The sequence below is a fragment of the Crinia signifera genome, chromosome 19 (assembly GCF_055691185.1).
Source record: "Crinia signifera chromosome 19, ASM5569118v1, whole genome shotgun sequence".
Classification (NCBI taxonomy): domain Eukaryota; kingdom Metazoa; phylum Chordata; class Amphibia; order Anura; family Myobatrachidae; genus Crinia; species Crinia signifera.
The window spans coordinates 139,775,884-139,789,787 of NC_139226.1; the positions used below are offsets into that span (position 1 = coordinate 139,775,884).

The 13,904-nt window shown below is 46.1% G+C and overlaps 1 protein-coding gene across 1 annotated transcript in view; it reads right to left on the minus strand.

Moving 5' to 3' along the window:
• The window catches only part of LOC146041651 (uncharacterized), a 149,827-nt gene that overhangs the window by 49,075 nt on the left and 86,848 nt on the right, over window positions 1–13,904 (minus strand). Inside the window, exons 49-52 of the mRNA XM_083161582.1 lie at window positions 7,484–7,657; window positions 6,694–6,849; window positions 5,676–5,796; window positions 1,557–1,774 (exon numbers count right to left, since the gene is read on the minus strand). Of these exons, the coding sequence (XP_083017708.1) occupies window positions 1,557–1,774; window positions 5,676–5,796; window positions 6,694–6,849; window positions 7,484–7,657 (669 nt within the window). The remainder of the gene's footprint in view (window positions 1–1,556; window positions 1,775–5,675; window positions 5,797–6,693; window positions 6,850–7,483; window positions 7,658–13,904) is intronic.

The window sequence follows — 13,904 nt, forward strand, 5'->3', positions numbered from 1 at the left end:
ACAGAAGGAGCGGTCAGATAGCTACTGTAGGAGGAGACAGATGGATCAGTCAGTCAGAGATGTAAGAGGAGAACTAAGGAGCAGTCAGAGAGGTAGGAGGAGACCGAAGGAGCGGTCAGAGAGGTAGGAGGAGACCGAAGGAGCGGTCAGAGAGGTAGGAGGAGACAGAAGGAGCGGTCAGAGAAGTAGGAGGAGACAGAAGGAGCGGTCAGAGAGGTAGGAGGAGACAGAAGGAGCAGTCAGAGGTAGGAGGAGACAAAAGGAGCGGTCAGAGAGGTAGGAGGAGACAGAAGGAGCGGTCAGAGAAGTAGGAGGAGACAGAAGGAACAGTCAGTCAGAGAGGTAGAAGGAGACAAAAGGAGTGGTCAGAGAGGTAGGAGGAGACAGAAGGCATAACCAGAGAGGTAGGAGGAGACAGAAGGAGTGGTCAGAGAGGTAGGAGGAGACAGATGGATCAGTCAGTCAGAGAGGTAGGAGGAGACAGAAGGACAAGTCAGTCAGAGAGGTAGAAGGAGACAGAAGGAGTGGTCAGAGAGGTAGGAGGAGACAGAAGGAGCGGTCAGAGAGGTAGGAGGAGACAGAAGGAGCGGTCAGAGAGGTAGGAGGAGACAGAAGGAGCGGTCAGAGAGGTAGGAGGAGACAGAAGGAGCAGTCAGAGAGGTAGGAGGAGACAGAAGGAGTGGTCAGAGAGGTAGGAGGAGACAGAAGGCGTAACCAGAGAGGTAGGAGGAGACAGAAGGAGCGGTCAGAGAGGTAGGAGGAGACAGAAGGAGCAGTCAGAGAGGTAGGAGGAGACAGAAGGAGCAGTCAGAGAGGTAGGAGGAGACAGAAGGAGCGCTCAGAGAGGTAGGAGGAGACAGAAGGAGCGGTCAGAGAGGTAGGAGGAGACAGAAGGAGCGCTCAGAGAGGTAGGAGGAGACAGAAGGAGCGGTCAGAGAGGTAGGAGGAGACAGAAGGAGCAGTCAGAGAGGTAGGAGGAGACAGAAGGAGCAGTCAGAGAGGTAGGAGGAGACAGAAGGAGCAGTCAGAGAGGTAGCAGGAGACAGAAGGAGTGGTCAGAGAGGTAGGAGGAGACAGAAGGCGTAACCAGAGAGGTAGGAGGAGACAGAAGGAGCGGTCAGAGAGGTAGGAGGAGACAGAAGGCGTAACCAGAGAGGTAGGAGGAGACAGAAGGAGCGGTCAGAGAGGTAGGAGGAGACAGAAGGAGCAGTCAGAGAGGTAGGAGGAGACAGAAGGAGCAGTCAGAGAGGTAGGAGGAGACAGAAGGAGCAGTCAGAGAGGTAGGAGGAGACAGAAGGAGCAGTCAGAGAGTTAGGAGGAGACAGAAGGAGCAGTCAGAGAGGTAGGAGGAGACAGAAGGAGCAGTCAGAGAGGTAGGAGGAGACAGAAGGAGCAGTCAGAGAGGTAGGAGGAGACAGAAGGAGCAGTCAGAGAGTTAGGAGGAGACAGAAGGAGCAGTCAGAGAGGTAGGAGGAGACAGAAGGAGCAGTCAGAGAGGAAGGACAATACAAAATATGTTGCACTCTCTCTTTATAGCAGACTATGACATACAGTACCTGGCTTGGCACAGTACCAGCCTCCGGGGCACGGTGTACACCCTTCACTGCTTATTAGTCCAGTTATATTGCTGTAGGTGCCACTCGGGCAGGGATACTGGTGCCCGTACTGTGTCCCTTCCAGACAGAAATAACCAGGTGGGCATTCCATGGGCATGTGGACCTTTCCTGAAGTAATTTCCAAAGTTTCTCCTCCTGGTGTCACTGGGTCGCAATACCTGCGGACACGAGGAGAATCCTAAATCCACCCAGTATAGGCACGGTGTAAGTGATGTACATAGAATAGGATAGGCACGGTGTAACCGATGTACATAGAATAGGATAGGCACGATGTAACAGATGTACATAGAATAGGATAGGCACGATGTAACCGATGTACATAGAATAGGATGGGCACGGTGTAACCGATGTACATAGAATAGGATAGGCACGGTGTAACCGATGTACATAGAATAGGATAGGCACGGTGTACCTGATGTACATAGAATAGGATAGGCACTGTGTAACCGATGTACATAGAATAGGATAGGCACGGTGTAACCGATGTACATAGAATAGGATAGGCACTGTGTAACCGATGTACATAGATTAGGATAGGCACGGTGTACCTGATGTACATAGAATAGGATAGGCACGGTGTAACAGATGTACATAGAATAGGATAGGCACGGTGTAACCGATGTACATAGAATAGGATAGGCACGGTGTAACCGATGTACATAGAATAGGATAGGCACGGTGTACCTGATGTACATAGAATAGGATAGGTACGGTGTAACCGATGTACATAGAATAGGATAGGCACGGTGTAACCGATGTACATAGAATAGGATAGGCACGGTGTACCTGATGTACATAGAATAGGATAGGCACTGTGTAACCGATGTACATAGATTAGGATAGGCACGGTGTACCTGATGTACATAGAATAGGATAGGTACGGTGTAACCGATGTACATAGAATAGGATAGGCACGATGTAACAGATGTACATAGAATAGGATAGGCACGATATAACCGATGTACATAGAATAGGATAGGCACGATGTAACCGATGTACATAGAATAGGATAGGCACGATGTAACTGATGTACATAGAATAGGATAGGCACGGTGTAAGTGATGTACATAGAATAGGATAGGCACGGTGTAACCGATGTACATAGAATAGGATAGGCACGATGTAACTGATGTACATAGAATAGGATAGGCACGGTATAAGTGATGTACATAGAATAGGATAGGCACGGTGTAACCGATGTACATAGAATAGGATAGGCACGGTGTAACTGATGTACATAGAATAGGATAGGCACGGTGTAACCGATGTACATAGAATAGGATAGGCACAATGTAACCGATGTACATAGAATAGGATAGGCACGGTGTAACCGATGTACATAGAATAGGATAGGCACGGTGTAACCGATGTACATAGAATAGGATAGGCACGATGTTACCGATGTACATAGAATAGGATAGGCACGGTGTAACCGATGTACATAGAATAGGATAGGCACGGTATAACCGATGTACATAGAATAGGATAGGCACGGTGTAAGTGATGTACATAGAATAGGATAGGCACGGTGTAACCGATGTACATAGAATAGGATGGGCACGGTGTAACCGATGTACATAGAATAGGATGGGCACGATGTTACCGATGTACATAGAATAGGATGGGCACGGTGTAACTGATGTACATAGTATAGGATGAGCACGATGTAAGTGATGTACATAGAATAGGATAGGCACGGTGTAACCGATGTACATAGAATAGGATAGGCACGGTGTAAGTGATGTACATAGAATAGGATAGGCACGGTGTAACCGATGTACATAGAATAGGATAGGCACGGTGTAACCGATGTACATAGAATAGGATAGGCACGGTGTAACTGATGTACATAGAATAGGATGGGCACGGTGTAACCGATGTACATAGAATAGGATAGGCACGATGTAACTGATGTACATAGAATAGAATAGGCACGGTGTAACCGATGTACATAGAATAGGATAGGCACGGTGTAACCGATGTACATAGAATAGGATAGGCACGGTGTAATCGATGTACACAGAATAGGATAGGCACGGTGTAACTGATGTACATAGAATAGGATAGGCACGGTGTAACCGATGTACATAGAATAGGATAGGCACAATGTAACCGATGTACATAGAATAGGATAGGCACGGTGTAACTGATGAACATAGAATAGGATAGGTACGGTGTAACCGATGTACATAGAATAGGATAGGCACGGTGTAACTGATGTACATAGAATAGGATAGGCACGGTGTAACAGATGTACATAGAATAGGATAGGCACGGTGTAACCGATGTACATAGAATAGGATAGGCACGGTGTAACTGATGTACATAGAATAGGATAGGCACGATGTTACCGATGTACATAGAATAGGATAGGCACGGTGTAACCGATGTACATAGAATAGGATAGGCACGGTGTAACCGATGTACATAGAATAGGATAGGCACGGTGTAACCGATGTACATAGAATAGGATAGGCACGGTGTAAGTGATGTACATAGAATAGGATAGGCACGGTGTAACTGATGTACATAGAATAGGATAGGCACGATGTTACCGATGTACATAGAATAGGATAGGCACGGTGTAACCGATGTACATAGAATAGGATAGGCACGGTATAACCGATGTACATAGAATAGGATAGGCACGGTGTAAGTGATGTACATAGAATAGGATAGGCACGGTGTAACCGATGTACATAGAATAGGATGGGCACGGTGTAACCGATGTACATAGAATAGGATGGGCACGATGTTACCGATGTACATAGAATAGGATAGGCACGGTGTAACCGATGTACATAGAATAGGATAGGCACGGTATAACCGATGTACATAGAATAGGATAGGCACGGTGTAAGTGATGTACATAGAATAGGATAGGCACGGTGTAACCGATGTACATAGAATAGGATGGGCACGGTGTAACCGATGTACATAGAATAGGATGGGCACGATGTTACCGATGTACATAGAATAGGATGGGCACGGTGTAACTGATGTACATAGTATAGGATGAGCACGATGTAAGTGATGTACATAGAATAGGATAGGCACGGTGTAACCGATGTACATAGAATAGGATAGGCACGGTGTAAGTGATGTACATAGAATAGGATAGGCACGGTGTAACCGATGTACATAGAATAGGATAGGCACGGTGTAACCGATGTACATAGAATAGGATAGGCACGGTGTAACCGATGTACATAGAATAGGATAGGCACGGTGTAACCGATGTACATAGAATAGGATAGGCACGGTGTAACCGATGTACATAGAATAGGATAGGCACGGTGTAACTGATGTACATAGAATAGGATAGGCACGGTGTAAGTGATGTACATAGAATAGGATAGGCACGGTGTAACTGATGTACATAGAATAGGATAGGCACGGTGGCACCATGCCTATCCTATTCTATGTACATCAGTTACACCGTGCCTATCCTATTCTATGTACATCGGTTACACCGTGCCTATCCTATTCTATGTACATCACTTACACCGTGCCACGGTGTAAGTGATGTACATAGAATAGGATAGGCACGGTGTAACCGATGTACATAGAATAGGATGGGCACGGTGTAACCGATGTACATAGAATAGGATAGGCACGATGTAACTGATGTACATAGAATAGGATAGGCACGGTGTAACCGATGTACATAGAATAGGATAGGCACGGTGTAACCGATGTACATAGAATAGGATAGGCACGGTGTAACCGATGTACATAGAATAGGATAGGCACAATGTAACCGATGTACATAGAATAGGATAGGCACGGTGTAACCGATGTACATAGAATAGGATAGGCACGGTGTAACCGATGTACATAGAATAGGATAGGCACAATGTAACCGATGTACATAGAATAGGATAGGCACGGTGTAACCTATGTGGGCACCACTGGAGAGGTGATGGTCATCCCAGCACACATGTATGTACACGCTACCGCAGCATTTACTGTATATGACACGCACACACTGTAGCGGTTTAGGGAATGACCATCACAGGATAGAGGAACTCACTCAGCCTCTGGAAGCTGGTAACTTACTTTCCTACAGGGCACCTCTGGCACTCACTTTGTCCCATCTTATCCTGGAATTGCCCCCTAGGGCAGGTTATGGGCCCAGAGCTCCCTGTTGGGCAGCGATGGCCAATGGGACACAGGTTTTCTGAATTATAAAATGAGAGAGAGAGAATTAATGTGATGAGATTTGGCAGACACAGGGGCAGCGCATGTTGTGTGGATCAGAGATGCCAGGCAGTACCCGGGCACACACATGGCAGTGATGGTGTAATGTTGGAAACTAGGGCTCATCCTGCCCCGCAGCAGACAGGTTAGAGACAGATGCCATGTTGATGAACCCATACCCAGTATCACAGCTGTGAACCCAGCACCACGCCCAAGGGGTGCCCCTTTCCGCCAGCCCTGCCTATGTCTGATCTATACTATAGGGTGAGCGTTCCATATGTCAAGGCTTTGAAATCATGTGGACAGATCTGTGTTCTACATCCTTAGGAGATTTGGATTTACCAGGTAGAGTCGGTAGGTAAATCCCAAATGATACTCCTGTGTTTAGGGGATCACCTCCAGTGATATATAGGACTCCATATGGGTACCATTTGTTATCCCCATAGGTGATACGCAGGACAAGCAGCTTTAAACACCATTAGAGGACGCGTTTCGTTCCTTCACGGAACTTTATCAGGACATGATATTCTCCCCGTGAATAGAAGGATCGGCGATACAGACAGCCAGTACCTATATGGAATTGTTACTGTCTTTGGACGTGATCCCCCCCAATACGCAGGTACAGTATTCTGTGTAGTCCTATACTTCCCTTCCCTACCAGGGTGTGTGTGTGTGGGACTCCTCCAGGCCTAGCATCTTCCCAGTGTACTGAGGGGGTCACGGTGTAGAGTGCAAGCTCCTCGGGTGCAGCTACTGCACGGATTAAACACTCAGATGAATACTGCACAATGTATAGATAAAAGGATTATAATAATCACAAGTCCAATAATCCATGTATACTGTATAATAAAGCAACAGAACTAAACACCTAGAGTACCTGGAGTTTGTGGATGAAGCGTACCCACAGGACAGAACCAGCCCTCTGTGCACTCAGCGTCAGGGTGACTGTTACCCCAGCGGGGGCAGTAGTATCCAGATGTGCAGGGCAGGCAGTCCTGAGGGGACCGAGCAGCGGAGAAGGGCAGAAATGTACCTGTGCGAGGAAAGTAATAACACAGCGGTGACATGTACAGTATAATGTGCATTATTTCAGACACTACCGTTATTTTCAAGCCATGTAAAAAAAAAAGAGAGTCTTCCAAAGAAAAAAAAACGACAGCAGTTACCAGCTCATCAAAGTGACAGAACATAACAGTAATACCAGCGCCGGCGGCTGTGCTTGCCTTGTTCAGAAGGCTGCCATCTAGTGGCTGCTGGCACAGAAACACTTGAATTCCTCCCATTGGCCCTTATTCAGATCTGATCGCAGTACAAATTTGTTCTGAAAATGGGCAAAACCATGTGCACTGCAGGTGGGGCAGATGTAACATGTGCAGAGAGAGTTAGATTTGGGTGGGGTGTGTTGAAACTGAAATCTAAATTGCAGTGTAAAAATATTGCAGCCAGTATTTACCCTGCACAGAAACTAAATAACACACACAACTCTAACTCTCTCTGCACATGTTACATCTGCCCCCCTGCAGTGCACATGGTTTTGCCCATTTTCCAAACAAATTTGTACTGCGATCAGATGTGAATAAGGCCCATAGAGGTGAGGAGCAGCATTAGAGCTGTCGTGTCTTTCTGCTATTGGCATGAGATGTGGCATCACACGGATTATTCCTGACCTGGTGGGCACGGAGAAGGAGATGAACTTCCATTAGCACAGAAGTGTCCAGAGGGGCACATGCCACCCGTCTCCCCGTCCTGTGGGTTAGGGAGGGAGGATCCCCCTGAGCAGTAATACCCAGCATCACAGCTTCCAGACGCAGAGGCCAGCCCTGGCAGCGCACAGTATAACCCTGCAATAAGGTGTACACAACGTTACAGTCCTTCTGGTCTATATATACGGGAGTCAGTATAACATGTACACAGCGTTACAGTCCTCCTGGTCTATATATAGGGGAGCCAGTATAACGTGTACACAGCGTTACAGTCCTCCTGGTCTATATATACGGGAGCCAGTATAACGTGTACACAGCGTTACAGTCCTCCTGGTCTATATATACGGGAGCCAGTATAATGTGTACACAGCGTTACAGTCCTCCTGGTCTATACACGGGAGCCAGTGTAACGTGTACACAGCGTTACAGTCCTCCTGGTCTATATATACGGGAGCGAGTATAACGTGTACACAGCGTTACAGTCCTCCTGGTCTATATATACGGGAGCCAGTATAACGTGTACACAGCGTTACAGTCCTCCTGGTCTATACACGGGAGCCAGTGTAACGTGTACACAGCGTTACAGTCCTCCTGGTCTATATATACGGGAGCGAGTATAACGTGTACACAGCGTTACAGTCCTCCTGGTCTATATATACGGGAGCCAGTATAACGTGTACACAGCGTTACAGTCCTCCTGGTCTATATATACGGGAGCCAGTATAACGTGTACACAGCATTACAGTCCTCCTGGTCTATATATACGGGAGCCAGTATAATGTGTACACAGCGTTACAGTCCTCCTGGTCTATACACGGGAGCCAGTGTAACGTGTACACAGCGTTACAGTCCTCCTGGTCTATATATACGGGAGCGAGTATAACGTGTACACAGCGTTACAGTCCTCCTGGTCTATATATACGGGAGCCAGTATAACGTGTACACAGCGTTACAGTCCTCCTGGTCTATATATACGGGAGCCAGTATAACATGTACACAGCGTTACAGTCCTCCTGGTCAATACACGGGAGCCAATGTAACGTGTACACAGCGTTACAGTCCTCCTGGTCTATACACGGGAGCCAGTATTACGTGTACACAGCGTTACAGTCCTCCTGGTCTATATATACAGGAGCCAGTATAACGTGTACACAGCATTACAGTCCTCCTGGTCTATATATACGGGAGCCAGTATTACGTGTACACAGCGTTACAGTCCTCCTGGTCTATATATACAGGAGCCAGTATAACGTGTACACAGCATTACGGTCCTCCTGGTCTATATACGGGAGCCAGTATAACGTGTACACAGCGTTACAGTCCTCCTGGTCTATATATACGGGAGCCAGTATAACATTTACACAGCGTTACAGTCCTCCTGGTCTATATATATGGGAGCCAGTATAACGTGTACACAGCGTTACAGTCCTCTTGGTCTATATATACGGGAGCCAGTATAACGTGTACACAGCGTTACAGTCCTCCTGGTCTATATACGGGAGCCAGTATAACGTGTACACAGCGTTACAGTCCTCCTGGTCTATATATACGGGAGCCAGTATAACGTGTACACAGCATTACGGTCCTCCTGGTCTATATACGGGAGCCAGTATAACGTGTACACAGCGTTACAGTCCTCCTGGTCTATATATACGGGAGCCAGTATAACATTTACACAGCGTTACAGTCCTCCTGGTCTATATATATGGGAGCCAGTATAACGTGTACACAGCGTTACAGTCCTCCTGGTCTATATATACGGGAGCCAGTATAATGTGTACACAGCGTTACAGTCCTCCTGGTCTATATACACGGGAGCCAGTATAACGTGTACACAGCATTACAGTCCTCCTGGTCTATATATACGGGAGCCAGTATAACGTGTACACAGCATTACAGTCCTCCTGGTCTATATATACGGGAGCCAGTATAACGTGTACACAGCGTTACAGTCCTCCTGGTCTATATATACGGGAGCCAGTATAATGTGTACACAGCGTTACAGTCCTCCTGGTCTATACACGGGAGCCAGTGTAACGTGTACACAGCGTTACAGTCCTCCTGGTCTATATATACGGGAGCCAGTATAACGTGTACACAGCATTACAGTCCTCCTGGTCTATATATACGGGAGCCAGTATAACGTGTACACAGCATTACAGTCCTCCTGGTCTATATATACGGGAGCCAGTATAACGTGTACACAGCGTTACAGTCCTCCTGGTCTATATATACGGGAGCCAGTATAACGTGTACACAGCGTTACAGTCCTCCTGGTCTATATATACGGGAGCCAGTATAACATTTGCGAAGCTCCTTTGCGAAACAGCTGTCTGCTCACTGATACCTGAGGCGCCGGCTGACAGAGACGCCGTTACACGCGCTGCTCAGGACACATGCTGAGGGCTCACGGAGGACTCGGAGCCCTCCTGCAGGCGGGTAAGCGGTGTTAGCCACACCGACCTGGATTACTATAGCCACCGCCGAGTGGCATACTCAATCTATCACAGCCATTGTGACTGTATCTGTCTGTCCAAAAGTTATTTCCAGGCAAAACATATGTTTATTATCTGCCATTGAGGAACAAGTGTCTTAACTATATGGGCGGCATACAATGCACTGAATTTATGTAAATGTCAGTCTACACCGTCTGACGGCAATATATTTACTATTTCCTTACTCCTTGTCTTTTTGACATATTTCCCAGGGATTTCCTACATACTACATGCAGGATTTGGCAGGACCCTGCACTGTCTTTGCGCAACAGGGCACCATACTTCCTGCATGAAGGGGTAGGAGTTATCCCTTACTATCCCCTAACGTTATCTGGTGGTGTGTACCGCTCACTTCCCACCAATGTCTGGACAAATGGGAAGCAGCAGCCTACTATAATTCACCAGATATAAACCGTCTCTTTTTCACATTCTAAACTTTACTTTACTTTTAAACACTTTTCTTTCAACAGCACTCTCAACCCTACCCCTTGGGTCTCGGCTAGACCCTGCTCTGGTATTCCACCAACAGGGCACCTTGTCCGGGGGCAAGGGAAAGCAGATGCTCATATACTTTATCACCCTTTTTGCCAAATATTTGACCTCATGAATCAGAGACTGAGACGTTACTAATATATACTGATTCTATTTACTTAGACAATTGTTAGAGTTGTGGCTATCACCGCTTTACTGCTTGCATCAAAATTCAAGATTAATCTGTGTTAAAAAATTGTCAAAAATCTTTTTCTTGAAACGTGCATGTGGGTACACACCATACAATAAATTGGTGTGAACCAAAATTAATGTTTTTTCTATTTTCGCATATAAAAAATCTTTTTGAGACATACACCAGTAAAAATAGACCCACCCATTGAAGGTTATATTACTAATTAGGTCTATTCTACATTTATTAAGGTAGTACTGGTACTTAAATTTCTATCTCAAACGTCAGCACTTTGGAGACGGGACTCTCTCTTTTGAGCCGTCTGTATTGGTTGTTATAACCAATTCTATTTGTTATGTGTAATCTGTTTGTGTTTGTTATTGTCTCTAAACCACTTTTTTTACTAAATATTCTAATAAAAGCTACGTTTTAAACCAAACCATTATTCAATATATTTTTTCTATAAAAGCGTGCCCCCAAACAAAGGAGAGTACTTTTTCTTCCCCCCTTTTTTATCTGTACATTTTACTCTCAGGGGAGCACCTCCACATGAGGTATTCTTTATTCTAAAATAACTTTTTGAGATTGTGGAATATACACTAATATCTATAACTACTTGTTCACATAATATTCTGACTATAGGGTGCAACTTGTGCGCGGGCCTTCTCCCAGATCCCCCTTCCCCAAAAAAACCCTATATATAGGGGAGCCAGTATTACCTATACACAGAGTTACAGTCCTCCTGGTCTAAATATACGGGAGCCAGTATAACGTCTACACAGCGTTACAGTCCTCCTGGTCTATATATACGGGAGCCAGTATAACATGTACACAGCGTTACAGTCCTCCTGGTCTATATACGGGAGCCAGTATAACGTGTACACAGCGTTACAGTCCTCCTGGTCTATATATACGGGAGCCAGTGTAACGTGTACACAGCATTACAGTCCTCCTGGTCTATATATACGGGAGCCAGTATTACGTATACACAGCGTTACAGTCCTCCTGGTCTATATATACGGGAGCCAGTATAACATGTACACAGCGTTACAGTCCTCCTGGTCTATATACACGGGAGCCAGTATAGCGTGTACACAGCGTTACAGTCCTCCTGGTCTATATATACGGGAGCCAGTATAACGTGTACACAGCATTACAGTCCTCCTGGTCTATATATACGGGAGCCAGTATAACGTGTACACAGCGTTACAGTCCTCCTGGTCTATATATACGGGAGCCAGTATAATGTGTACACAGCGTTACAGTCCTCCTGGTCTATACACGGGAGCCAGTGTAACGTGTACACAGCGTTACAGTCCTCCTGGTCTATATATACGGGAGCCAGTATAACGTGTACACAGCATTACAGTCCTCCTGGTCTATATATACGGGAGCCAGTATAACGTGTACACAGCATTACAGTCCTCCTGGTCTATATATACGGGAGCTAGTATAACGTGTACACAGCGTTACAGTCCTCCTGGTCTATATATACGGGAGCCAGTATAACATGTACACAGCGTTACAGTCCTCCTGGTCTATATATACGGGAGCCAGTATTACGTGTACACAGCGTTACAGTCCTCCTGGTCTATATATACGGGAGCCAGTATAACGTGTACACAGCATTACAGTCCTCCTGGTCTATATATACGGGAGCCAGTATAACGTGTACACAGCATTACAGTACTCCTGGTCTAAATATATGGGAGTCAGTATAACATGTACACAGCGTTACAGTCCTCCTGGTCTATATATACGGGAGCCAGTATAACGTGTACACAGTGTTACAGTCCTCCTGGTCTATATACGGGAGCCAGTATAACGTGTACACAGCATTACAGTCCTCCTGGTCTATATATACGGGAGCCAGTATAACGTGTACACAGCGTTACAGTCCTCCTGGTCTATACACGGGAGCCAGTGTAACGTGTACACAGCGTTACAGTCCTCCTGGTCTATATATACGGGAGCCAGTATAACGTGTACACAGCGTTACAGTCCTCCTGGTCTATATATACGGGAGCCAGTATAACGTGTACACAGCATTACAGTCCTCCTGGTCTATATATACGGGAGCCAGTATAATGTGTACACAGCGTTACAGTCCTCCTGGTCTATATACAGGAGCCAGTATAACATGTACACAGCGTTACAGTCCTCCTGGTCTATATACAGGAGCCAATATAACGTGTACACAGCATTACAGTCCTCCTGGTCTATATATACACAGGAGCCAGTGTAACGTGTACACTGCGTTACAGTCCTCCTGGTCTATATATACGGGAGCCAGTATTACGTATACACAGCGTTACAGTCCTCCTGGTCTATATACCGGAGCCAGTATAACATGTACACAGCGTTACAGTCCTCCTGGTCTATATATACGGGAGCCAGTATAACGTGTACACAGCGTTACAGTCCTCCTGGTCTATATACGGGAGCCAGTATAACGTGTACACAGCATTACAGTCCTCCTGGTCTATATATAGGGGAGCCAGTATTACGTGTACACAGCGTTACAGTCCTCCTGGTCTACATATACGGGAGCCAGTATAACGTGTACACAGCGTTACAGTCCTCCTAGTCTATATATACGTGAGCCAGTATTACGTGTACACAGCGTTACAGTCCTCCTGGTCTATATATACGGGAGCCAGTATTACGTGTACACAGCGTTACAGTCCTCCTGGTCTATATATAGGGGAGCCAGTATTACCTATACACAGAGTTACAGTCCTCCTGGTCTAAATATACGGGAGCCAGTATAACGTCTACACAGCGTTACAGTCCTCCTGGTCTATATATACGGGAGCCAGTATAACATGTACACAGCGTTACAGTCCTCCTGGTCTATATACGGGAGCCAGTATAACGTGTACACAGCGTTACAGTCCTCCTGGTCTATATATACGGGAGCCAGTGTAACGTGTACACAGCATTACAGTCCTCCTGGTCTATATATACGGGAGCCAGTATTACGTATACACAGCGTTACAGTCCTCCTGGTCTATATATACGGGAGCCAGTATAACATGTACACAGCGTTACAGTCCTCCTGGTCTATATATACGGGAGCCAGTATAACGTATACACAGCATTCCAGTCCTCCTGGTCTATATATACGGGAGCCAGTATAACTTGTACACAGCGTTACAGTCCTCCTGGTCTATATATACGGGAGCCAGTATTACGTGTACACAGCGTTACAGTCCTCCTGGTCTATATA